This window comes from Parus major, chromosome 1 (genome assembly GCF_001522545.3).
Source record: "Parus major isolate Abel chromosome 1, Parus_major1.1, whole genome shotgun sequence".
Lineage (NCBI taxonomy): Eukaryota > Metazoa > Chordata > Aves > Passeriformes > Paridae > Parus > Parus major.
Window position 1 is genome coordinate 84004303 of NC_031768.1, and position 26877 is coordinate 84031179.

General features: G+C 38.9%; 1 protein-coding gene across 7 annotated transcripts in view; it reads left to right on the plus strand.

Moving 5' to 3' along the window:
* TENM4 (teneurin transmembrane protein 4) overlaps window positions 1-26877 on the plus strand; it is a 591710-nt gene that overhangs the window by 398054 nt on the left and 166779 nt on the right. For all 7 annotated transcript variants that reach the window (XM_015638720.3, XM_015638758.3, XM_015638767.3 and 4 more), the window contains 3 exons: window positions 15764-15934; window positions 20718-20932; window positions 26344-26554. In XM_015638720.3, the coding sequence (XP_015494206.1) occupies window positions 15764-15934; window positions 20718-20932; window positions 26344-26554 (597 nt within the window). The remainder of the gene's footprint in view (window positions 1-15763; window positions 15935-20717; window positions 20933-26343; window positions 26555-26877) is intronic.

Here is a 26877-nt window from a genome sequence, read left to right on the forward strand (position 1 = left end):
ATTAGAGCAATACACCATGATGGATATGCTTTTGAAAGAATCACAGAATCACTTAGGCTGGAAAAGACCCCTAATATCATCATGTCCAACCTTCGATGGAATATGACAAATAAACTACAGCATAAGGTGTCACATCAAGTTGGTTCTTGAGCATCTCCAAGCATGGTGACTCCACCAGCTCCCTGGGCAGTCTATTCCAATGCTTAACAACCCTTTCCATGAAGAAATTCCTCCTCTGTCACAGCTTGAGACTGTGTCTTCTTGTCCTGTCACTTGTTGCCTGGATGAACAAGCTGACCTCCACCTGGCTACAAGCTCCTTTCAGGTGGCTGAAAAGAGCAATAAGGTCCCCATTTGAGTCTCCTTTTCTTCAGTATAAACACCCCCAGCTCCCTCAGCCACTTTTCATAGGACTTACTCTCTAGACCCTTCACCAGCTTCATTTCCCTTTCTGGAGTCAAAGGAGAGATACTGCTGCAAGAAAATGTTACTGGAAAAGTAGAGTAGAAGATATTGCAGTCCTGCTAATTTTTTCCAGACTTGCCCAATCTGTGGAAACTGGGAAGTAATAAAATGTAGGTGACAATATGCTCTGAACATGGCAGCAAAATGTTTGCTTTGCAAAGTGGTTAGTACTTCTTCAGAGTCTACAGTGATGAATATACTAGTCAAGTTTACATATTTTCTTAGCTAATTCAGAGTTTCCCATAATTTTCATTTAAAACTCTTTTCTCATTTTTCAAGAGATTACAATCCATAAACTGTCACATCATGCAGACTGACCTCTTTGCACATTGACACCCAGCAAACTCTAGCTACTTACTCTACCCGTTTTACATAGGCAAGTCACATACCTACTTCAGCTGGCTTTTTCCCAACTTATATGTGTAAGCATCTTAGGTCTTTCTGAACTGTACAAAGAACATTAGGATATTGTTGAACAACATCTTCCTGTGCTTACTCCTTAAGTCATGTGCCCTCTCTGCTTTCCAGGTGCCAGTGTCCCATCTCATGGACACAGCTTGCAGTCCATTATCCAAAGCATATAGGCTGACCATTGGCACTTTTTGTTTGAATCCTTCAAATTTAATTACTGCTCTGCTCTTCTGTTTTTCTGTTCTGCCCTCATCATTGTATTTTTCACTTGACATATTTGAGTCATCTACATGTTTAGGGATCCATGATTTTATATTTACTTACATAGCACTGATGCAAATGTTGAATAATTTCAGACCAACTATCAGTTGTTGAACTTCACAAGAAATTGTAGCATGTGATGGTTATTCACTAGCAATGATAATTTTAATGCCTTTCAGTTCATTTTTAAATACATGTATGCATGTCTTTATACCCTTGAAAAATGCTTGTTTGTTTAATCACATCAAATTAAATCAAATGTCTTACTAAACTGTAATCTTGTCAAAGAATGAGTAATTGTTTCTTAAGATCTGTTTTTCAGAAAAGCAATATGGTTGGCCTGAGATACCATACATTCACTTCCTTTATTCTCTATCAGTTCAATTCTATGTTTTCCGTTATTTTGTCTGTAATAGATATCAGACTGCCCAAACCAAGTGACTTGCATCCTATCTTTTTCCCTTCTTAAATATTTGTAGAACATTAATCTTGTTCCAATTTCTTGGTAGCTGGTTCAGTATTAATCAGTGAGTCAGATTCTTCCTTCATCTTTACTGGATACAAGTTAAATGAGCCTGCAGATTTAAAAATGTTTGTCCTTAAATAGATGTAGTTCAGTATAATCCCTGTTTATTAATGGACTGGAAAAAAACTTATTTCCTGTGAAATTATTGCATTATTGTAGTTATTTTCAAAAACTAGAACAAAAATTCTTGCTGAACACTTTAGTCTTTACTACAACATTGTTAGCAATTTCCCTATCTCTGTTAATATTGCTGCTCATTTTGCTAGGTTTCACTTAAAAAAAAGTTCTATTGTTCCGTGGGGTTTTTTTCAAGACATGTATTTTTTTCTTGATGTCCTCAGCTTTTTTTCACCTCTCTCCATGGCTTTAGATTTATATAGATTACTCTCTGTTTCCCTATTGTTCTGGCTTTTATATGTGACTCTTTAAATTTCTGCTTATTGTTTTATTTTGACACTGATTGAAGAGGTCCTTTTGTCAAAGTCTGATCCTCTTTCATCACTGTGGGATCCTTGGAAGAATGACTTCCATTCAGAAGTAGACCACCAGTATAACTGATTATTTAGCCAGTCGAAAGCAGGTTGCGGCTGTGTATCCAGAGGGCTCCATCTGAGCTGGGAGTCTGCGTCAATGTGCCACAAAACCACGCATTAGTTGGCCCTTTGGATGTCTGATCCTTCCCTAAAATTAAGAATCTTTAATACAAGGAGAGATTAATGTAATTCCATCTGGTTTTATTAAATGGTAAGATATGAGCTCTCAATCCATAAGCTTTTATCAGTTGCTTTTAGTGAGGTTTTATAGTTGCTGTAAGCCCCCAGAAAAGAAAATAACAGCAGGCTGACTCCAGAAGTGCTGGCCTTGTCTTTATGACAGTGGCACAGATGTGCTGCTATAATCTTTATTTCATGACTTAGATTGACCTTTGCACACAGATGCTGAAAAAGAATCAGTTTTATGGATCTTTATATGTCTCGTGGAAGGAGTTCTCCTTGAGTCCATGTTTTTATTTCATACTAATTAGTGTGAAATAATGTAATTTAATTGCAGTTAAGTGGACACAGAAAGAATTGTTTCCTGTAATGGGCTTTTTTTCAATGTTTTAAAATACCAAACATTTTTGTGGGTAACTCGTCATAGAGTAATCTCAATTAAGGATGGCAATGGCATTGAAAAATGTTCCTCGGTTATAGTTTAGTGTTTCTCTCCCATCTTTTTCTAGCATAAATTAAAAGATGTCTTCAAAGCCTGCTTTGCAGCCAGGTCATACATTTGTTTTGAACATGCGCATTTTCTGAGGTTTTTACCTCTAGTTAAAGTTGAGCTGTATAATAGATAGACATCTTTATAGGGTGAGGTGTTGTTGTTAGGTATACTGCCCAGGTAGCATCCTAGATGGCCTTTAAAATAATGAACAGAAAGTCCAATCCAATCTTTTCCTCTTTGTCAAGATGCCAAACCACTGTTTATGCTGAAACTTAAAAGCTCCAAAAGGACCACTTCCCTTTGAGATAGTAGGATCTGGTGCTCTGAAGATAGAGGTTGTTGAATCTTTGTGTTTCAGTGCTAACCTATAAACTCTCCCATCATCAGCTTTTCCTACCTTCCTCTCTATTTGATCTTATCATACCTCAACTTCCAAGCCTGTTCCTATTGCACTCAGAAGCTCTTGCCTAGACAGTTGATGAGAACAGGATATGTTGGCTGTTTCCAAATACGGTAGCACGTGACACAGCAGCAGCATCTCACCTTGCTTGCCCAGTACAACTGCAGCATCACTTCATTATGCAAAGAGACTCTTCAAAAAGCAAAGCAGAACCATGCAGCTGGCAGTGATGATGGCTATGCTTACCCTAAGTATTTAAAAAGATAATCTAATTGAAATATCAATGGAGCAGAATCCCTTTTAATTATGGCAGAAAAATTATAATGAAATCAAGTATCAAAAAAGTTTCCTGAGGCTTTTGGTTAAAAAAAAAATACTTCAATCTAAGCATAATGATATTCCAAACACCATTAATCTTGGTAGTTAGTAACAATTTGTTTATTTTAGTATATCTTCCCCAGTCAGACTGCATCATGGGCTACTCCAGGTTGTGAAACTAGTACCTGGGACTGTTCTAGGTACCCAACAGATCCGGAAGGGATACATTTCTCTACTGTTTAAACTCTTATGGGTATACAGACCCAAACTATCTATTTAGAATGATCTCTGGTCCTTGCTAGCTGAACACTACACAGGAGTTTAAGAAGGTATTGACTGACCAGAGCCAGTACCACAGTAGAATCCATCCTAACAAATAAATATTACAAACTATCAAGTTACACTGCTTAAAACTCTTTAATTCACTATTATCAACTTAGTCCTTGGGGATGCAGGGACAAAGCAGTGTGCTGTGTCCCCGAGTGAGTGCTTTGATACATTTGTATTTAATGATGAGACAAAATTATCACGGCCTAAGTTATCACAAGGGAGCACTTGGGCCTCTTGCTACAAGAAAGACACAGAGGTGCTGGATGTAGCATACCCAGAGATGCGCAATAGAGGTGGGGAAAGGCTGGAGCACAAGTCTGATGAGAAGCAGCTGAGGGAGTCATGGCTGTTTAGTCTGGAGAAGAAGAGGCTCAGGGGGAACTTCTGTCTCTCTACGACTCCCTGAAAGGAGATTGTAGGCAGGCGAGGATCGGCCCCTTTGCCCAGGCAGCCAGTGACAGGACCAGAGAAAATGTCCATAAATTACACCAGGGGAGGTTTAGACTGGATATTAGAAAAGATTTCTTCATTGAAAGGGCTGTCAAGCAGCGGAACAGGCTGCCCATGGTGAAATCACTGTGCTTGGAAATGTTCAAAAGGCACATGGATGTGGCAGATGGAGACATGGTTTAGTGGTGAACATGTCAGTGCTGGGTTAGTGGTTGATGATCTTAGAGGTCTTTTCCAACTTTATTGATTCTGTGATTCTATACGCTAAACAGATGTGAGAGTAGGGGTCTGGATCCACCATGTGATGGTGGTCACTCATTTAAGCAAAATTCTGCTATTGGATCTACTGTTGTTTTCTATTTATACTGCAGAAGTACTGAAGTAATGGAGAATTGTGACACCTCTTTTTTTTTATTAGGGAGAACAAGCAATGGTGTGTACTTTATCACATCTCTGGTCCACCCCAAGCTGGCTACCACAAAACTAGAAAATCTGAGTTCACACATGCTTAGTAGGGACCTAGTTAGAGTGCAGTAGCAAAATTGCCTGTGCTGAGTGTATATCTTCCCTTTCCAACCCCCTCCTACTGCTACCAAGCAGACTGCACATATGGCATCCCTAGAAAGCAATTGAATGTGCTACAATGCTGGAGTTGCCAGGGTTGAGTGGTAATTTCTGTGCAATTGTTCTGCTCAGCATTGGGCCAGTGGAAAAAAATAGCCTGTGATGAGGGAATTAAAGGCTATTACAGAGTACATATGCATACAGGGGCTGATGTAAAATCACAAAAGCAATCTTAATTTTGTTCTTTGCCCATTTTTGAGTGCTTGACATGTCAAACTTCAAGTTTTTTTAGCAAATGCTTTTTTTAGGTAAAACTAAATATAAAGATGGCTGTGGGTCTTTCTAGAACACTGTGGGTTGCATTTGTTCGCACTTGCCTTTTTCTATGTGCTGGATTTAGTTCTAAGTCCAAGGGAAGAAATCATCAGGTTGTGTTAAGTTTCGTTATTGAGAGAGCTTTTCACACTGATCTGAACCATTCTCTTAGATTCATAGCACCTGAAAGTACTGTGCTGGATTTTGCTCATGGTCTCTGGACAGAACAAAAATTACTGTGTTGTTAATTGTGCTGTGTCAGCCACTTTATCAGGTTTCTCAGACTGTGCATTTGTATCCATTTGCCAAGCTTTTGTACAGGGAAAAAAAAAAAAAAGAAAGATTTTTTTTCCCTCTCCAAACTGGAACAGTGTTTGTTTTTCTAGTATATCTAAAGAAAAACTAGAAAATAAATTAAAATATTCTTAGCCTGCTTTAAACATACCTGTGCTTTTGTCATTCAAATCAGCTAAAACAACAAAATGCTCCTGAACACATGTACAGATAAAATTTTTTTGTATCTCTTACAACAGGCTCAAGGCTGATAGGATTCTGCTTTAGAGCTTAGTCTTGACAATGCTGATGAGCACTCTGGCCCAGATCTACAAAATGTGTAAATTTGTTCTGAACTTGAAACACCTCCATCATCCTCTTGAAGTCACTAGATTTACTTAGGCTAAGTAAAGCTCAAGTTAAACCTGTGCTTTGGACATCAAGGGATTCTGAGATTGTCATTTTGTTAATTTTTCTTATATCAACTAGCACAGCCCAGCTGGGGCTCTGGTGCTTTTAAAATGTGCATGGTGACTAATAACACTAATGCAGTTTTCAGCTGATTTTAGGATTAAAACACAAGCAGTGGTCTCAAAGACATTTACTTGTCTAGCTATAATGAAATCATGTTCGTGTTCAGAAGGACAGATGAGCAGGCAGCCATCTGAGAGAGCAGCTCACACTTCAAATTCTATAGCAATATTTAGATCTTTACGCATAACTAGAATATTTGATTCAAATTCTGATCCCACCACAGTTGTGCTGGGGTTTTAGAATAAGAGAGGTATATGCTGTGACTTATGAACATCAAACTCTTTTTTTGACTTTAGGCAATGTATTGTATTATTTTTGGAAGGCAGGTTTTCTGAAAGTTCTCTGGTTGAGATAACGAGGAAGGAAGCATGTGAGAGCTTGTGGATTTACCTATGTAAATTACACCTTTTTTAATTAGTGCCTCATAGTTTATATGTGAGTAATGAAAGGCATTTGTAAAATTATACTGTCCACAACAGGCTAGCCAAGAATTTTAGAAAATGCAAAGCAGTATAAGAGGCCCTCTAGTAGAGCTGCCTGTCGTCATTTCTCTAATTGAAGTGAGTACCCCAATGGGAAAACCATTATTTCTAATATTATATACACAAATTAAACCTCCATTTAGAGGTATAGTGGGACCATTCTATAATTGACTTTGATCTTGAAGAAATATCTCAGTAATATTTATTTTAATATGGTCTCTGCCAGAAAGGATATCTAGAAGGCAAAATATTATTTTACTGAGAAAGGCCTGAGCATGTATAACACCAAATTTACCAGAGCTTTGAGGGCTGAAATAAGTTTCCTTGTTGCAGCAGGCTGCCTAATAGCAGCCAAATGCTGCTGAGGTCCATCTTTCTACTTCCTATTCTATTTGAAATTGGTCTAAATGGTAAAGGAAATTACCAAAGCTATGCAAGCAGTCAGCTCCTCAGATAAGTCACAACATTTTTATATCTATTTTTTTTCTGTAGGTTAACACTTTAAAAAAATCCTCCTTCAAAAAAAGCATAAAAATATTTAAATACACCCATTTAAAACTGCATTTTCCCTTTCCTGCAAGAAATTACAAGCTACTGTAGCACTGGAGGGGCCAATGATCATCTATTAATGATTTGAATGGACAGGCAATCATTCAAAAGACTTTGATCCTCGGGGGCAATTAGGAAGACATTGAATAGGAAGTGCTGACTCTTTGCACTGAACGAACATTGAATTTAACTGCTTCATTTTATAACATGCCTTTCTAGTCACTTCCTTGAAGGTTTCAAAGGAATGTGGTGCTTCAGCTGGAAGCCTTTCTTCTTCCTTATTAAGAACAATTGGGAATTAAATTAAAATATAAAGTGTTCTCCTAAGAAGAAGCTAATACTATTTGGTAGACCATCTGCTTCTATCGTTGAAATCATGGATACATCTCTTCTTCAATCACAAGGGGTCAAAGAATAAATAGTGTCAAATCAAAGCAAGTAAGCATTTGCGGGCAGGATTTCAGGTGATTAGCGCAATGCTTTGTTTTCTCAAGAGGCAGTTCCCACCTTGGTGGCAAATTTTTAAGAGGTAGGAAGCTCTCTATCATTTGTATTTCTCCTTTGCATATGTTGGTTCTGATTGAGGAAAGGAGAAAACATTAATTATCTCCAAAAGAACCACTTTTGGTACTTGCATGGTTTAAAAGTGAAGCAATAGTCAGGCAGCAACATAGGGTCACAGAAATTGCTAGATATATCCCACAGCATGTGTCACTACTGTGACATGGCTGTGAAAGCACCTATATCATATTTTAGGACATTTGAGGTCCTGAAAAATTTCCACAAACAAACACAACACAGATATCTCTCTGATTTATCAGCAAAATCTTTCCTCCCTTAATCCTGATATGGGTGGACACAGATTGTCTAGCTCTTAGATTAGGCAATTGCATCCCAACCCAACAAAGTGTCTTCAACCCCAAACTGTGAAGGAGGCTTGAGAACCCTTTTTTTCTCATTGAAGGTGGATCATTGAGCAGTTAGGAGGGGAGGCAAATGGGGAATTTACAATAGTGAGCATTACCCTAAATGTCCCTCCTGGTGCCTTTTTTATTTTTCTTAACTATTGTCTTGTGTCAAATAAATCAACAGGCAGGAAGCAGAGCCATGGGACCTCCCAGCCACAGGCTTAGAGTCTTCACTTAAAGAGCATGTAATCAAGCTGCCTTTTGGGTTCCATTCCTTTGTGACCTGTTAATTTTACATTTCTAACTGCACAGCATCTCTAATCCATCTGGATTGTGGAGAGCCTGGTATGCAGGATTCTTTGTTCCCACATGACTGCAGTCCTGTTGTGGTGTGCAAATTCACATTCATTTGGGCAAAAGATGATTTATGAAGTCATGTTTTCCATTTCCTGAGTGAGACTTTTAAGCCACAGACGGAAAGCATTTATATATAGGAAATAATTTCGAACACTGGGAGTGACACAGAATGCTGTACAGAGTTTTTGGTCACAAGGTATCTGCCAAAGTCCATGGAAGAAGTGGCCTTGCAGGAATCCCTCTCTCCTTGTGCCATGGTGCCTGGCTGAATGGCCTGGGTATATACATGTAAATGATGTGAATTCATGCTATTACAAACCACTGGGATCTTCAGTCAAGATACTACATCTCAATTACAGATCTGTGAACCTGTTCTTTGGGTATTAAATCAATACAACACTCAATCCCCATGCTCTCAGATGACAACAGCTTGGATCTGTCTAGTCCAGGACTTGACCATACAAACAAGAAGAGCAGATATCATATGCTGCATCCAGCTTTTTGCCCTCTTCCTATACCAGTAGTGCCATAGAGCCAATTCAGCCTTTGAAGGGTTGTTCTGTCATGTTCTGCCATGTGGGGTCACAGAAGCTTTGGCCAACACTGAAATGGAACAGCAGTGTAAGAGAAAAACAATTTTTTTTAATGTTTGTTTTACTGTTCCCATTCTTCGTAGTCTTCCTTGATTTATTGAAGATTGACAAACCAGTGATTATTTCATGCTGAAATGCTTTTTCATAACACTGGGTGTCACAAAAAATATGGTTAATTCTGCAACAGTCAATTCTACCACTCGTACAGAAATCATATGATTTCAGTGTAGAGACAGTTATCCAGATATAATTACAGTCAAATTTCTTCCAGAGACAGGAGTGAAAGCAATACATTTACTTGAGTTAGAATTAACCCTGAGTAATTCAGAGGTGGGATTTAGCTTTTTCTCAATTAGGAGGAAAAAAGCAAAGCTCAGGTATCATTTTGGAGAGCATGTTATTTCAAGTCTGACTAAACATGAAGGTTAAAGAGGAATATGTAACCACCACATATCTTATGCTTGTTTCCACACAAAGAGGGGAGAGCAGAGAAACAAGCTGTAAAAATACCTTCTCAACCAATGACTGAGCTTCAGCTGTTTTTCCTGTTCCAAATCTCTTAGACCTTTTTGTTTAACTTACCCTTGCTGTATTCTAACTTTTTTTTTCTCAGTTTTTCTCATTCCATATTTTTCTCACCTTCCTCCCTTTTCTCATTTTTAATCCTTTCCATTGTGGCATCAGTTGTTCTCATTTGTTCCTTCTCATACAGTGTTTTTCCATTTTCTCCCTTTCCCCATGCTGCACTGGGAGGCTTTGGAAAGCCCTTCTCCCTCCCAGCAGGGGCCTTTTGGCTTGTGTTGGCTTAGGCTTAGCTGTCAGCAGTGCAGTGAGGTGCTTGTAGAAACCAGTGGAGTAGCAAAGCCAAACTTCTCCAGATGGAGCCCAGTGCCAGGACAGCTGAGCTGGGGAGGGTGGAGTGGCTGTGCAGAGAAGCTTTGCTTTTCCAAAGCTTGTGCCCTCCCCTGTGTTATTTAAGCAAATATACTGCCATATATGGATATATATTCTTACATAAATATGGATTCAAGACCGAGAGTATTCTTAGTGCAAAGCAACTAGTTGGGGTTTTCAGATGAGAATCCCAAAAGACTTCCTGTCTTGCCTTTATGTCCTTTACCCCTGCAGTTGCTGTAAGTCCGGGCTCAGGTAGGGATCATTAATGTGTTTTGTTAAGCTTTGATTCTGAGAAACTCTTTATTTATTGTTCAGGGCAAGATAAGTTGTTAGCTGGAAAAGAGTTGTTATTTTATTCATTCCTTTGTTTCTGTAGCAGCTTTGCTTGGGTGAGGGATCATCAGGCCAGCTGTGGCACCTGCAGGGTGTAGCCCTGAGAGGGCAGGGGAGAAGGAAGCAGCAGAGCCTGTGAGCTGCCGGGAGAATGCTTTTAACAAACACTATGGAAGCAGCTGGTGGCTTCAGCTGTAGCCTTAATTCCAGACATCGTAATTGATTGGTTTGGTTATTTATTACACTTAGCTTGGGCAAAGCAACAAGCTAATAAAGGGCCAGCAGTTTGTTTTTCGATTTTTTGCTGACTGCTGTGGTTTCTGGGGGTCTCATATGCTTCAGTAAGCATGTCTTGTCTTTTCTTCTCCCTGTGATCTATCACAATCATCTGCCTCTCCCTGCTAACTCCTTCGCTCCATCAACCTGTCCTGAGAGATGTCCATTTTGTTGACCATGTGAATTAATATCTTAGTTTGTCCTTTTTCATTCTCAATGCTGTACCACTTCCTTTGTTCTTTGCTCCGCTGAGTAAGTTGTTTTGACTTTAGTGTTTTGCTGTCTCATAAGCAAGTGGCAATAATAAGATCATAAGAGATACTGAAAAGCCTGAGTGTCTTCAAAAGAAACTTGGAAAGAATGTTCCTCTTTATGTGCCTTAACAGCCTCTGCTGATGCCAATTATAGTGTCTGCAAATAGCTATGGCGTAGGAATAATACAATATAGGAAGAGACAATATGTTAAAATCAGAAGAATCATGATCTTGGATGCTTGGTTTCACCAATATGAACTTCGATTTATTTGCATGATTAAATAACTCGGCTGATGCTAAACTGTTTGCAAATTTTCTTTGCTTATGTGAATCTGAGTCCAGCAAAAGAACAGCCATATCACACGGGCATGGTTGAAATGCTGAACTCTGCAAAGTAATCAAACCCTGAAGGGACTGGACTTTGATGTCCATTTTTTTTCCACCAAGAAGGCAGGCACAGGTGACTTAGGACTGAGGATAAGGTGATTTACTGTGGCACAGAAAATTCTGTTACCCATTCAGCAAGCTTCGGGGCACCTTTCACTAGCAGTTAGCTACAGGGCAAAGGTCGCACAAGTCAAAGATTTAAAGTCAGAATATGAGCATAATGGGCCAGAGGCCCCAGATGCCTTTATATCATCTAAGTTGTTGGTGGTGAAACAGCCCAGATAGCATGCAGGGTTTCATTCCAGGAGAAGGCAGACAAAAGCGTTTTCTTCTCCATGGGATATATAACCAAAGCTTGTGCAAAGAGCCTGTCATGGAGCTTCCTAGGCAGTGAAAGCTACATGGTATTTTACAAAAGTGTGCACTTTAACGATTGTTAATTGCAGAGTGCCCTTTTAATACATGGGGAGTCTTCAATATCTGAAAATCTATTGACCATCATGTTGGCCAGGAAGAGGGAGAAGGACATGGGGGCTCTTAGGAGGGCATTTACTCTCTGTCAGTGACATCTTGTATCTAGCTGAGCAGAGGGTGAAAAAAAAAAGCCAGAGAAAGTGTCCACAGTGGGTTCCATTGACCCAGAGGCTAAGAACATCAGGAATCTCAATCTATTATTACAGCTTCACTTTTAAGAACATTAACACTTCAAAATATATGATTATATCTCTCAACCATGGTTACAGGGCTTTTCCGTGATTCTGGTCCTTTCTTTGTTTGGGTTTTTTTCTGTGAGAAAGAACTTTGCATCAACTTAGCAGAGAACAAGGCTGATTCCTAAAACCTTTGAATACAACTGTGTGCAACAACAGCTTTATACATCCCATTGTAAAGACCCAAAATATCCACTGCTGTTACTACTTGAGTTTTTAGCACCAGTGTGGCAGTTAAAGCAAGGAGAGAAGTGAATCTTCCAACAAGTTGCCAGTCAGACACTGCTGGTATTTGGAATATAGTAATGAAATCACTTTATCAGGTGTCATCCTCATAACATACCTGCTACAAGACTGTGTTTCCAAAGTAAATCAGACTCTTTGTTCTTGTTGCAGGTTGACTTTTATGCTCATTGCCTACCTATAGCAGAAATTGCATGATGTCTGTTTGCCATATGAGTGAGGATATTTATAGGCTTTTATTTTGTGCTTAGAAACATCAAATCAGAACTCCTGAATAGAGCAGTAGCTCTGAGCTTTTACACTGTTTTCTGAATTTTTTAAAGCCACTTGATAATCAAAATGCTATTCAAATAATTCTGTTTTTCAGCGTTCCACAATTTTGTATGCATGGTGTGCATAGTTCTCGTTCTCATGACTTATCATTGGAGACCTCCTTACAACCTTTCAATACTTTAAAAGGAGGCTTATAAGAAAGATGTAGAGAGATGTTTTGCTAAGGTCTGTAGTGACAGGACAAGGCCATAACAATGTTAAATGAAAAGAGAATAGAATTAGATTAGATATAATGAATTTTTTGATGAGGCTGATGAGGCACTGGCACAGATTGCCCAGAGAAGCTGTGGATGCCCCATCCATGGAACTGTTCAAGGCCAGGCTGGATGGGGCTTTGAGCAACCTGGTCTAGTGGAAGGTGTCCCTGCCCATGGCAGTGGGGTTGAAAGTAGATGATCTTTAAAGTCCTTTCCAACCCAAATCATTCTGTGATTCTGTGATCTATGTGATGATGAAATCAGTGTCCACAAGAAGCTTTTCGCATTAGACAAAATGTACTATCACAGGACAAAAGTTAAGATTAATACAAATATTTTAACTTTGTGTGATAACATAGTATCTATGTTGCAGAAAATACTCTCATATATTCTATTTTGGGACATTGTAAGACACTTTTTAAACATTGAGAATTGAATGATGATATGGAATGGTTGATCCACTTGCTCAAGTGAATGGATAATGTGCAGAAAAGCTGTCACTTCCAGGGTGCCAGTTCTGCTGTTACACTGAAGCAAGATGGTTACTTGTTAAGACATTTCCTCTCAGGTATTTTAAATTAATTTTAATGCCTGGAAGAAATGTTCATAGTTTTCCCACTGCACCCAAAACAATGTTGAGTTTTTCACCTTCATTTGCATGCAGTAAATAATGATCTACAATAAAAAATTCCTCTTATGGGGAGGAGAAGGAACAATGGCCTTTTGGGGAAACAATGGCCTTGCCTTGTGTTCCTAATAATCTGTGTGGCACTTAGGCTGTGATGTCCAAAGGACAGAGCAAGTCAAATGGTGTTATGAAGGATGCAAACCACTGGCTCAGTTTCTGCCTAAACCAGGGATGTCCGGTGTAAGCTCTTGCAGGTCATTCTAGCATGAGGACATCTGAGAGATGGAGCTGGTGTTAAGCACTTAGGGCCAGCAGAACTAAGGCTTGACTGGATTGCCTGAGTTTGGAGGAATGAAGAGTACAGTTTCCATTCTGCTTGGAACTACAAACATCCATGTAACTACAAATATCCCGTGTTAAACATAGGAAATTGCCTGCTCAGAGCATCTAAGCCCTTGAGCTCTGTAACAGCTTTGCGGCACCTGGGTAACACTCTGGTCCTTGGAGCCATCCAGCCTGGATGGAATTATATAATAGCATCCAGTACTGAGCTTGGAACAAAACTGCTTGCAGAGAGCTGCATGAAACACCTCTTAGAGCTTGTGACCCTGTAAGCATAGAGTAAGTGAATTAACACACAATTGCATTTTAATGCCCAAACAAGAGAATTGAGTTAGTCCTTTAATCTGCTGTAGTTCTCCTTTCCTTTTCTGCGTAGTAGAAAAAAGCAGATTCCTACCTGATGAGGTTTTATGAGGTTAATAGCTATGAAGTGCCCAGGCACTCTGTTGATGAGGGCTGTATAAACACAAAGACATTATGCAAGCATAGCAATGCCAAATGCTTGATGCAGATTCCTCGTTCATGGTCTGATTTCCTCTCTTCCCTAGCACAGTTTCTCTGCCGAGTAAATTTGTCCCTTTTAGATGAAAATACTTGTCCCTCTGTCTAAAGTACCCTGGTTAAGTTGACAGTAGTGTTGGTAACATTCCTTCTTGGTATACCTAGCTGTATTAAAATGAGTGTTGAACAGGTCCTCAGGAGACTTTCCTTGCTGTTATTCCTTGCTGTGTGGGAGTTTAAGGAGCATGTTTTCTTTCCTAATGGATAAGATTGTTAACAAACACGGTCCCCGTTTACATGGTAAAAAAAAGAATTTTGCACTCATGTTTTGTGATGTTGTAGTTGTGCAAAGACAACCTTGTTTATGTTAGTAAATGATAGGTGACCTAATTGAGACTGAAGTGGAAAAAATCACATATTTTGCTAAATTGCCTAAACATGCTGTCTTCAGAGAGCTACTCAGATTACTTTTCAATCTCTTGTAAAGATTGTTTCTGATGCACAGGTTTAAATAAACTAACTACTTGTCCCTAACAATGGTTGCCAATCTCAGGTATATGTTTGTGACTAAAAAGAGAATTATAGGGCATGGAAATGCTCTATTTCTTTACTGGTTTTGTTTATACTAAATGGCTATGATGTTAGTGCCATTGTATAGTTTCTTGGAGAAATTACAGTGTAAAATATCAAGGCTTTCCCTTCAAAAAGAAATGCCATTCCAAATGTAGCAAATATCAGATCATTTAGCTGTGTAGAGCCTGAAGCTAAGCTGGATACTGATTGATTATGAAATGTTTATGTTGGGGATGGAAGAACTGATATGGTAAGCCATAAGCCACATTCTTTTGCTTTATATTTGCAAGGGGCAAGTATTAGTTTTATAAGCATATGATTTCCATACTCCTCATACATGTGTTTCCTTTTTAAGTAGTCTGTCTTGTTCCTTAATTTCACTTGTCTTTATGTAATGCCTTGAAATAGATTCACGTGTGCACTGGATGACTTTGCATGGCCCAGAAACCTACAGAGAGCTTTGCCCTGGTATCACACAAATCTAAATAATGGTGCTGCTCGTTTTCTGTTCTCAAGGACATGTCTTTGATCTGAATAGAAGGGGCTGATTTGTTTGAAGGAATGCTCAGACATAGTTGCTCACATTTGTGATGCGGAGCACAAAGGCATATGTGCAAAATGGGTCTTGAACTACCTCTGTTTTTACTTGGTCTTAACCAGGAAAAGCTGGCAAAGATGTCTGTAAAGGCTTCTGTTTATAATTGATGTGTAAAAAAACAGAGGACCTATATAATACACTGCATATATGGCAAAACAAACCAGAGTGTATTTCCCATATTGGTATGTTAAGAAATAATACTCCGTGTATTTCTGTGTTCACCGCATTGTCACCCCAGCCATGGGAGCTTTATGAAACACTGTGCCTGGTTATCCTATTATGCAGACCATGAGTCAGAAGTGGTCCTGCTGGAAGAAGCAGAGTGGATTGTTACAGGTGATCTAAATCGAGTTTAAGTGGGTGGAAAGACCTAGGGAGTTGGTATGGTAGAAGCAGCAGAGGCTGTCCAATTGCATTAATCCCATTCTTGTCCTAAAGCAATGACCACTAATAAGAAACTGGAGCGAAGGTTTAGAAAGAGAAAGTGCCCCTGTAGTTCTGAAACTCTCCCAAACAGAAAAAGATGACTTTTCTCATTGCTCACCGCAGCCATGCACCTGTTTGGCCTAAACTGGCACCTGCAGCCGATGGAAGGGCAGATGTATGAGATCACGGAAGACACAGCCAGCAGTTGGCCAGTGCCAACGGACGTCTCCTTATATCCTTCGGGGGGCACAGGGTTAGAGTTACCTGACAGGAAAGGCAAAGGAACAAGTGAAGGTATGGTTGGTGTGTGTCCATGTTGTGAGTCCTCTGTCTGCCTCTGAACTCCAGCCGTCCAATCTCATGTTCCATTACCCTCAGTGCTGCCATCAGCAGGTGCTTTTCCAGTCTTTCATGTCTAGAGCTAGTAGTTGTCAGTCCTGTTTCCATATGTTTCTAAGTTTCATACCCCTCTGATGTCCACTAATGCAATAAAACTGTGTGAAACCTCCACGCATTCAAGGCATTCTCACAGACTACAGAAGGCCATCATGAAAGCCCTGCCTCGAGTGGCTGTTTTCATGGGAAATCATTGTCTCTTGAAAATTAAACAATTCCTGGAACACTGGATCAAGCTTCCTCTACAGCACTACAAAAAAAGTTTGACTATTTGTTGCCACTTAGCAAACGTTTTGAGGACCAAAATACGTACTGAGAGCTATTATACTGTAAGTTTTTGCACTCCAGAGTTGGACATAGCTTTGCAAAAGTAGCCAGATAAAAGGCCTAGTCTCCACAAAGTGTCATGGTGTTGACAGAAATTAGAAGCAGCTTATGGGCCCTCAGTTCAGCAGCACCTTATTCAGCAGCTTTACATCATTGTATTCTTTTTTTAGAGGCACCGCTGCTAAAAGTACTTGTAAGCTCTGTCTTATCCCTCCCCAGACATAGCTGGAGAAATGAGAAATGCAAATTTTCAGAAAGCTTTTTTGTTTCTATGTCAAGCTTCTCTATATAAAATTAAGAGATTCCGGTAAAATTGAAGGAATAGAATATTTCTGGTAGTTATTTTGGTGGAGGATTTTTTGACAGATAAGATGTATGCTACTGTTCTTGCAACTCACTGAACTCAAAAGTTTCCACAGAGTTCCCTAGGCTTAAGCTGACAGCCTGTGTTTACATGTTTAATTTAAATTAATTGCAGTGGATTTTTTTCTTTAAGAGTTTTTCTGTCTTTAATAGTCCAAATAAAGGCCATAATTATATGTGTTCCTTAAAACAGTGTATTTACTGGTAACTGATGGCTGCCATCAAGTTGCTACAAGGAAAAATCAGCTAAGCAGGTTATTCTCAGCAAACCTTACTAGACAGTACAGCAAGCTGCAGACAGCCCTGCTGTTGTACTCAAAAATACTTCACGACAGATCCTTCCTTTTTTCCCTCTAGCTTGCCATATGTTTCATTTTGGAATCATCTAGCTTTGATCTGTCCATTTCCTTTTAAAAAGTCAAAATGGAAATAAATGTATGTATTCAAAACTGCCATCCAAGTGAAAGACCTCCATTTGATTCTATTTTAGCCACGTTTACAGTGACATGAGTAGAAGTTTTAAAAGTTAAAAGAGAAATCTGGGAAATAGCCTAGTTATGTCATGAGAAGACCCCTCAAGTCAGTGCTTTGTATAGATCTTAGGGAATCTGTAGGCTTTAGAGGAAAATACGGTGTCCTGACTAGAAAACACATCAGCACATCTTTGGTGCAGGAGTAACGCTGTCCAGCCTTCAAATGCAGCTCTCTCCCCATCAGGCAACTATTTAACTAATTCTGGACTAGCAGTGCTGCAGGGCTTCTGTTCTAAACCAGAATGTATGTGATTGAAATTTATTTTTAAAAGAATTGAAATATATTTGAATGTCTTCCGGATCAGAGTAAAATAGGCCGGAATGTGTTAGGAACATCCTTAGAGCTGATCTGAATGAATCATTATCAATGTCTTGCCAAGTCTCAGTAACAGTCATTTCTTCTCATCTGTGGCTGTGCTCCAGAAGAGCATTTACCTCTGCTGAAGCCCAACCCTGTTTACCAAAGCACTTAACCACATGCTTACATTTAAGCATATTTAAGCATATAATTGACTGTGATTGAAGTCAGAGCTATGTGTGTTCTTAAGTGTTTTGATGGGTCAGGGAAACAACCTGTGAGAAATACAGAGAGATTCAGCAAGGTCTGAAATTAAATAGTTCATTTTGATATCCAAAGAAATTAGGAACAGTTGCTATGGCAACTAAAAAGTTCAAGGTAATGTGCAGAAAGAGCAAAGTAATTGACAGCCCAATTAAGAATTCAGACCTGAAGTTAATTTTAAGGAGACAGGTATTCTGATTAAAAGCCAATTTCTGATTAGAAGCTGAAATGGCTTTTTTATTGTACTTTCTTCGTACGAGTATCCAGTCCGTAGGGCCTAATTGTAGGCTACAACTGGTGAAACAGAGAGAGATTTCAGGGACTGAATTCAGGCTGGTGAAGAGAGCTTCTCCTTGGACTTCTGCATCAGGACAAGCTTCAACCTCTGGCAACATGACATAACAGCTTTTAGGGTATCTGCTTCTCAGACATACAACTGTCCACCAAGAGGAGACATAAACTTTGTAATTGTGTGTACAAAAAATTATTTCTGTGAGACTGTCTTTTGCAATCACAGAAGCATTTTTGTTTGCATGAGCAAGTGCTGCTCTCTCTATGGAATACACCTTGTGCTCATTTTCTCCAGGCTCTATCTTGCATAGCAACATCTGTCATATTAAATTCTCACCTTCCCTGATTCAGTCTGATGTACAATCTTTATTAATGAACAATCATGGGGCATATCAAATACTTAAGGTTTTCATCTGAATATCTAAGAATCTATAAAACATGTCAGTAGTAATCAGAAAGAATATATCCTTCATTTGAACCAAAACATGTGATGTCTTCAGCTCTTCTTTAATAGAATCCTCAATCTTTTCATCTTACAATAGTGCAATAAGAAACTTTGCATGAAGACATTGGAACTGTTTCCTATAATCCTGACAGTGTGAAAAGAAAATTTTAGTATGCCAAATAAATACTATCAATCCAGTTGATAAAGTAATTCCCTTCAGAATCTAGCTGGTTGATTTTCCTTATACAATTATACTGTATTAGCACAGAAGGATTCAGAAAGAATGCCCATTTACCTAAGCTGCTTCCAGTTATCTCTTTTAATATGTACGTGGACTGAAAAAGGGTAAAAAGTCAGCAGATTTCCCACCTGTATTTATTTGCAAGTGATGAGCAAAGATAAATGGAGATCTTATAAAATTAAGAGTAGCTTTTTTTGTGTGTGTGAGCATACAGTCTTTTCATATACACCTTTTGTGCTGGTATGCATAAAACTTCTGCCTCCAAATAGCTCGTGCCATCAAATCCTGCTCCAGCAGTTGCTGACTTTAAATCAGGATTTAGTATTACTGGAGCCAGAAGTTCTGCAAGGAAAAATTCTCCATCCTTAATAGTTAATATGCATATCATTTCTATATTGATTTCCAGAGACAGCTAACAAATTACATCTGTTTCTCCTGGAAAGTTTGTGTTGAGATGGTATGTGGAGAAATTTAAGGCAATATTGTATTTAACATTATGTAATCTTAAAGGAAATGTCATTTGAAACAATGAAATGCAATGTTCTACCAGTCACCTTTTCAACATGGCAAGTAAATTCTGAGACTATATGACATAAATTCATGATAGATGTGAAAGGATTATTTTTTTTTTTCCCCACTCTTCAAATGTACTTACTGGAAGAAAAAAATTCATAACGTGATTTTCCTAAAAAAGAATGTATGTAGCCAGAAGTTTCCTTCTCATTTTGTTAGAATTGTTTGCTCTGTGAAACACAGAGTAGTGTGCATAGTGGCACAGAGATAAGAAACAAATTTATTTAAATTTTCAAAATTAATAATTAGTCCTTGCTGGTGACATGTTGCTCTCCTTACTAAAGTCAGAATCTTTCAGGTGACACTACTGCATGCTTTTCCACTATAAGTGTCCTTAATAAAGGCAATTTCCTAAGCAGTTGCCTTCTTCATCATCCCTGTGCCCTGCAGCCAGAGCTGTGGCCACTGGTTATGGCACAGGCTGAAAAGGAAACATTCTGGTGTTTGATTTTTCATTCTACCTCTCATTTCCTGGTTTTGCTTTGAGTCGATTTTTTGAAGCAGCCACCTGCTTTGGGAGTTACGACTACATGAATTTCTAACCCGGAATTCCTCAGGCGTGTTTTAGGGGTGACAAGCTCCCTGCTGACTCCCTTGGACATTACTGCATGTCCTGATCCCATTTGAATACCCAGGCTCTCCAGTCTGGTAGTTTTAGAAACAGATGCCTCCATTTGTCTTCTGAAAGAAAATGGATGATAATAATAACATACTTTACAATTATATTGAAACTCAGTTAAAACCTCTCATATTTCTTAATAGATACCACTCAAGTGCAAGGCATGTTCTCCTTTGTTTATCTCAGTGCTTTTTTTCATTAGCATTTTTTTTACTATTTCAAATATTGTTACCACTGTCAAGAATTAATTTAATAGAGAAATGTTTTCCTTTCCCCACTTAGGCATCATTCTTGCTGCTGTTATCCACACCACCATTCCACTTTTTAGCACATCTATCTCATTCTCACTGCACTTCTCTTTACTAATTTAATAATGACTTCTCCATTCCTAAACTTATATTAATTTAGGATATAATGTCAGATGATTTATTCTTATCTTTGGAATGTAATTACACACTCTCTGATGTTACAATTTAAATAAAAGGCCATTTTTCTCCAGGTTGCTCTTCCCATGCTCATGTTTTCAAACAAAACAGTTACTGAAACCAAATATAATCCTGACAGTTTTTCTGCCATAATCATATGGATTGACTAGACAAAGTACTCTGAAGACTTCAGGTCACTAATAGACTGTTTCTCAAGATCAGTGTCCGAGATTACCAGTATGATTAGATTACTTTCAGGATCTAAAGACTAATTCAAGGATTTTGTTCCTGTGTTTTGGCAGGAAAGCCCAGTAGTTTCTTTCCAGACGACAGTTTTATAGACTCCGGAGAAATTGATGTAGGCAGACGAGCCACACAGAAGATCCCTCCTGGTATCTTTTGGAGATCTCAGGTGTTCATCGACCACCCAGTGCATCTGAAATTCAATGTGTCTTTAGGAAAGGCTGCTCTGGTTGGCATCTATGGCAGAAAAGGACTCCCACCATCACACACACAGGTAATGGTACTTTATTTCAATTAAATTATGTTATTTCAAATTGATGTTTGTGTGATGTATTGTTTTATTTCATCTGTTTCTTTCAAGAATTTGTTGCATGCTTACAAGATGCCCAAGATCATTTATTCAGAGAACAGGAATCAAGAGACAGTTGGAAAAAATCTGCACAAATTAATCTGGTGGGCTGTAGGCAGGAGCAGAGCAGACAATTGCCTAAGGCAGCAAGCTGCTGGAGGAGAAAGGTTTTGTGAGGCTGAGGCTGGTGGTTACTGAGGGTACCAGCTGGTTGCTCCAAGCAGCAGAAGATACCACCTTCTCCATTCAGAGCTTTGCACAAAGGCAGCCACACTCAAACTGCATCCAAAGGAATCTTCTCTTGAGCAAATTCATACACCTCAGATCTGTCTCTTTCAGCCACTGCCTTTCTCATCTCATGGTAAAAGCAGCAAGACCTCAGCTGGTCACCTTTACGGGAGCAAGATTCACTTCTGTCTTCCATGCTGGAGTGCCTTGAGCCAACCCTTCACACAATGTATGCTGACTGTCAGCTTAGACTGAGGTTTGTCAGGGTCAATTAATTAGTGTGTAAGAAAAAAAAACCAATTTTTTACAGAAAGCCACCAACTTAGGCAGAAATCAAGATCCAGATATTATTCTGTAGGACTAAAATGAAAGCAAATGCTTTTTTTAACACACATTGACAAAAAAACATATCAAAAATCAGTTTCTGGAAAAAGCTCTGAAGAACCATCCCCTTGAGTAAGGATTTTATATGTTATTTTCTCTCCTTTCTGTTTCAGCTTCTAAGCTGCTTTTACCCAGATTGATTAATACATTAGGACATAATACACTGGTAATGCAAAGTATCTTACTCCCACTTGCATCAGCAGGTTATCAAAGAATTAGCAGGTTTATGTTACTGTATCTTGCCCTCGCCCTCTACTATTAGCTGAAAATACTAGAGATTTATAGAAATACCCTGCCTTTTAATTGTTTTGAACAAACAAATATGTTTATTATGATCTCTGTGGATAATATGGTATTTTGTGCATATTAACACACCTCCAGCTTATTTCTGTCAAAGAGGTGTCATAAATCTACACTTCTCTGCCTACTTTTCTGCAGAATTAAAATATTTCAGTAGGATCAGCACATCATAATTTCAGTGTCACAGTAATGCTGTAACTGCCCTTTTCTAATCAGTCTCTTTTCACAGGGAGATTCAAACATTTGTAACTTAAAAATCCTGTGTTAGTTAAATAAAAACTCAAGTCATGATTGCATAATACTAACTTTAGATCAGAACTCTGTATTCCTTTTATTTGTTTATTATCATTCTTAAATTTTGTTATGGAACAGAAGTTATTACATGGACAGGTTTAATTGTTTAAGTAAAAAACCTAACATTTAACACATAAACCTCACTTTTTCCACGTGGTGCAGTCACTGGTTTCCCACAAGGTCCTGCAAGCAGATGTGCTCTTGTGTGGGCTCCATTGTCCATGGGGCTGGAGGTCCTGCCAGGAGCCTGCACCAGCACAGGCTTTGGACAGGGTCACAGGCTTCTTTCAGACATCCATTTGCTCCTGCATGGGGATCTCTGCTCCCCTTTGGAGCTCCACAGGCTGCAGGGGCACAGCTGCCCCACCATGTGCCACAAATTGCTGGGGAATCTCAGCTCCAGCACCTCCTGCTTCTCCTTCTGCACTCACCTTGGTGTCTGCATAATTGGTCCACTCACATATTCACATACTCCCCTCTTCTCTAGCTCCAGTTACTTCTGTGTAAAAAAATTCTTTTTTTTGCCTTCTTAAATATGTTATCAAGGAGGTGACACTTGCTACCATCACTGATGGGCTCAGCCTTGGCCAGTGGCTTGTTTGTCTTGGAGCCAGCTGGCATCGGCTCTGTCAGACACAGGGAAAACTTCCAGCAGCTTCTCAAAGCAGCCACCCCTGCAGCCCCCCTTGCTACCAAAACCTGGCCACGCAAACCCAGTACAATGCTCAAAGTCATATCTATCCATGTTAAAATAACAAACTATTCCAAATTCTCTTTGGGAAACTTTCTCTGGCTGTGGTGATTGTTTTCTATTTTAGGTTGCCAAAAACTGTCGTCACTAATAAATAGGAAGAAAATGTAAGCTCCAAACTTCTATAGTCTTAGGAATAGATCATATAGAAGTCCAAAATAGTTTACTATTAATGAAAGACATTTCTTCTCATTCTTCTCAACAAATCATAATAAGTTACAAAATTTTGTTATGGTCTATTAGATTTAATCTTCCTAGATCAAATAATTTTTTAAACTCACTTTAACCTAGGCCAAATTTTAATAAATCATAAATTTTAGAGATAGGTCATCACTGCTTGCAGAGGGCATTTTTCCATTTGTATGGTTTGAATGGATTAACATGGCATTTTATCAATGATTTCCTTGCTGGCAGTAGCTAATTGCCTATTAAAAATCTTTGAATGTTTTAAAATGCAATAAAGCCCAATCCATTTGTGGCTCAATTAATATTTACAACTAGTAGCTTCGCAAAGTAATCAACATCTGCAGCAGCATCTTGCAAATATTTATAAAAAAATCTTTGTAAGCATAACCCAGATTGGAGTGGAACAACAGCAACTCACTGTACCAGAGTGCCTTGAAATTGTTTTCATCTCACTAAGCTCTAAGGAACTACATCTAATATACAGCAGGAAGTGGATGCTTGTAAGTACAATCCACAGGACATTTCTCAGATGTCCACATCACAACGAGGCAGGTTGCATTCTGGAAGTGCCTCTTTGCTTGCAATCCAGTGATTCTAGAAAACTAATTCAAGCTGCTATGGAGATGTCAACACTTCTTGAAGTGAACTTTACCTATGGTTTCTTAAGTTCTGTTTTAAAAATCAAGTCAAGCTGTTCCATCATGCTGCAAAATAAATATGGAAATCGGGTTTTCTCTTACTGGTTTTAACTTCTTCAGTTTACTTGTTCCTTACTCAAGCTCTGTTGAGAAATTCCCAGCACACAGTCACCATGATGATGTCCTCTGTCACTGTCCTGCTCAGCTGTGTCAGGCACGGTCACACTGAGACCTGATGAGGCATCAGCCTAGGCAGTATCTCATGCTCAGAGTGGCTACAGACATCGGGGTCCCAAACCAACCACTCACCAGTGTCCTCTTAAATCCTTTTGTTGTTTTCATAGAATCATAGGCCATGCTGAGTTGGAAGTGATCTGTGAGGACCATCGAGTCCAACTCCTGGCCTTGCACAGAAGACTCCAAGAATCACACCATGTGCCTGAGAGAATTGTCCAAACACTTCCATGACCACTTCCCTGAGTAGCCTGTTCCAGTATTCAGCCACACTCTGAGTGAAAAACCTTTTCCTGATAGCCTAAACCTCTCCTGACTCAGCTTCATGCTGTTTCCTCAAGTCCTATCACCGGTCACCACAGACACCACAGTGCCTGCCCCTGCACTTCCCCTCAGTAAGGAAGCTGCAGACCAAAATGAGGTCTCCCTCCAGCCTCCTGTTCTCCAGGTTGAACAGACTAATGACCTCAGCCACTCCTCATATGGCTTCCTCTCCAGAGCCTTCTCCACTCTCGTGGCCGTCCTTTGGACACTCTAAGAGCTCAGTGTTTTTTCTTATATTGTGGCACCCAAAACTGCCCTCAACACTCGAGGTGAGGCTGCCCCAGTGCAGAGCACAGCGGGACAGGCCCCTGCCTTGCCCAGCTGGCAATGCTGTGCCTGATGCACCCCAGGACATGGTTAAAACAGAAATGTGCATTTTTAATTACATGTATTTAGAATTCATACTTGCCTGGTATTCTTAGATTTTAGATTGTGTATTTTTATAATTTATATTTACGTCAAATTTTCCAAAACAAGCTCTTTCTCTAACAAAGCAAACTTGGATAGATACCCTAAAGGAATGACCTTTGCAGTGTGGCAGCTTTTACATTCTCAAAAAGACTCTTCAGCATCAAATTTGAGATCTGTGTACTGAAATATAACCAAAAGAAAATAAAAAATAAAGCAAGGTTAAAAAATAATTTCCTGTAAATGAATAATTAAAATACAGAATTAAAATAATCTAGGGATGAATTCTGTCATTTCATATGCTAGCTATGTCATATTTAGCTTATTGCTCACAGTGTTCTTGTAAATAAACACTTCTTTTTTTAACTTAGTAGCTTAACTTTTTTTAACTTTTCCTACATAGGAAAGAACATGTCATCAAGTCCTTATCTTGGTTGACTTTGAAGACCATACCAGACAACTTAATAACAAACACCCAAATTTTGCCACAGTAAAGTGAAAAGCGATAAGCAGCCTAAATATTGGTACCACAGTCAACTAACACTCAGCAGCCATTCAGTGCAGGAACATTTATGGGTTCAGAAATAAGTGGTGTTGTTTCTTTCTGTCTCTTTTTCTTCTTCCTTCCCAAAAAAAAATCACAAATTTACCTGATCAGCTAGATGAGAGAGGCAAAAACAAATGAAAATAGGGAATAGAAAAGCTGAATAGTGCCTCTGCTGAATTCTGCTTGTGAGGTGTCCTGGTCATCTAAACACATGATGAAAGTCAGATTAGATAAGGTTCATTTAACATTTGTGATGTCTGCTAGGCATATATCTGCCTCATCCCATTAATATAATGCCAGACAAAATACAATTATTGTGGAAAATCAGTGGAAGGTTATTTAAATAGAACTAAAGAGAGTTGCAATACTAGTATTAAAGCAGTAGTTCAGTTGAAGTTACCCTTGCAAAAAAGTAAATGCATCTTTTTGAGAAAAATACTTAGAGCTACACCTTAAATGGGACTTTTCTATAATATTTATCTCTTTTACATCTTCATTTTCTATGATTTTTTAACCACTTTTCCTATTGTTTTAAGATTAAACCCTTGTTGGCTAAACTAAACACTTCTGCAAAACCTCTACCAGAGTTAATTTTAAAATATTTCTTGCTTTTCTCTTGGTGACCCCTAGCAACTCTGGCAAACAACCCAGTTGGGCTAGATATATTTTTCTGTCTTATTTTTCATATTAGCCAAGACATAAATGAAGATAACAAATAAGCTGCTTAGTGCCATATTTACAGTGCAGCTGAGGCATGGTCTCACATTTTCCTGCCTATATTTCTACAGAATGAGAACACCTCAGTAAGGCCAATATGTTGCAAGTCACCTTCTAAACAAAGATAATCTCAAGGTTTGTGCAATTACAGGAAAATACATTCATAGACTAGCTGTTTCCAAAATGGTTGATTCCAGGTAGTCCAGGAAAGTACTTGGGTTACCAGAGCAAATCCTATTTGTGATGCTTCTGCAGATGCAGAATAAGAGACTAAGCTTGAGGAAATCTGATAAACACATAATCATTACTCCCTCTTATGTTTCAGTTTGACTTTGTCGAGCTCCTTGATGGAAGACGTCTACTGACACAGGAGGCCAGAAGCTTGGAAGGGCCTCAGCGGCAGCACAGAGCTTTTGTGCCCTTGGCCAGCCATGAGACAGGATTTATCCAGTATTTAGATTCAGGAATATGGCATTTAGCCTTCTACAACGATGGCAAGGAATCGGAAGTGGTTTCTTTTCTTACTACTGCTATTGGTAAGGATTTCCTCTATTATTCCTGAACTCCTAAATATGCCTTGGGGCCAGGTATTAACGCACATACTCAAATTGCATGATGGCTTTGTGGTTTTGGAGAAAATGCTTGGAGGGGATTGTATTTAGCAACATGCTGAATACTGTTAGACCCTAAATGTTGAGTAAGTATTTTGTAGGCCTTTTAAGTAACTATAACCATAATGAGATTCTGCACAGTGCCAAACATGGATTACAAGCTGGAAAATCCTTGCTTTATTTTCTTACTTTGATTTTCCTTTTATTTAGTTGGCTTTTTTTGGTTTTGTTTGATTTTTTTGTTTGAT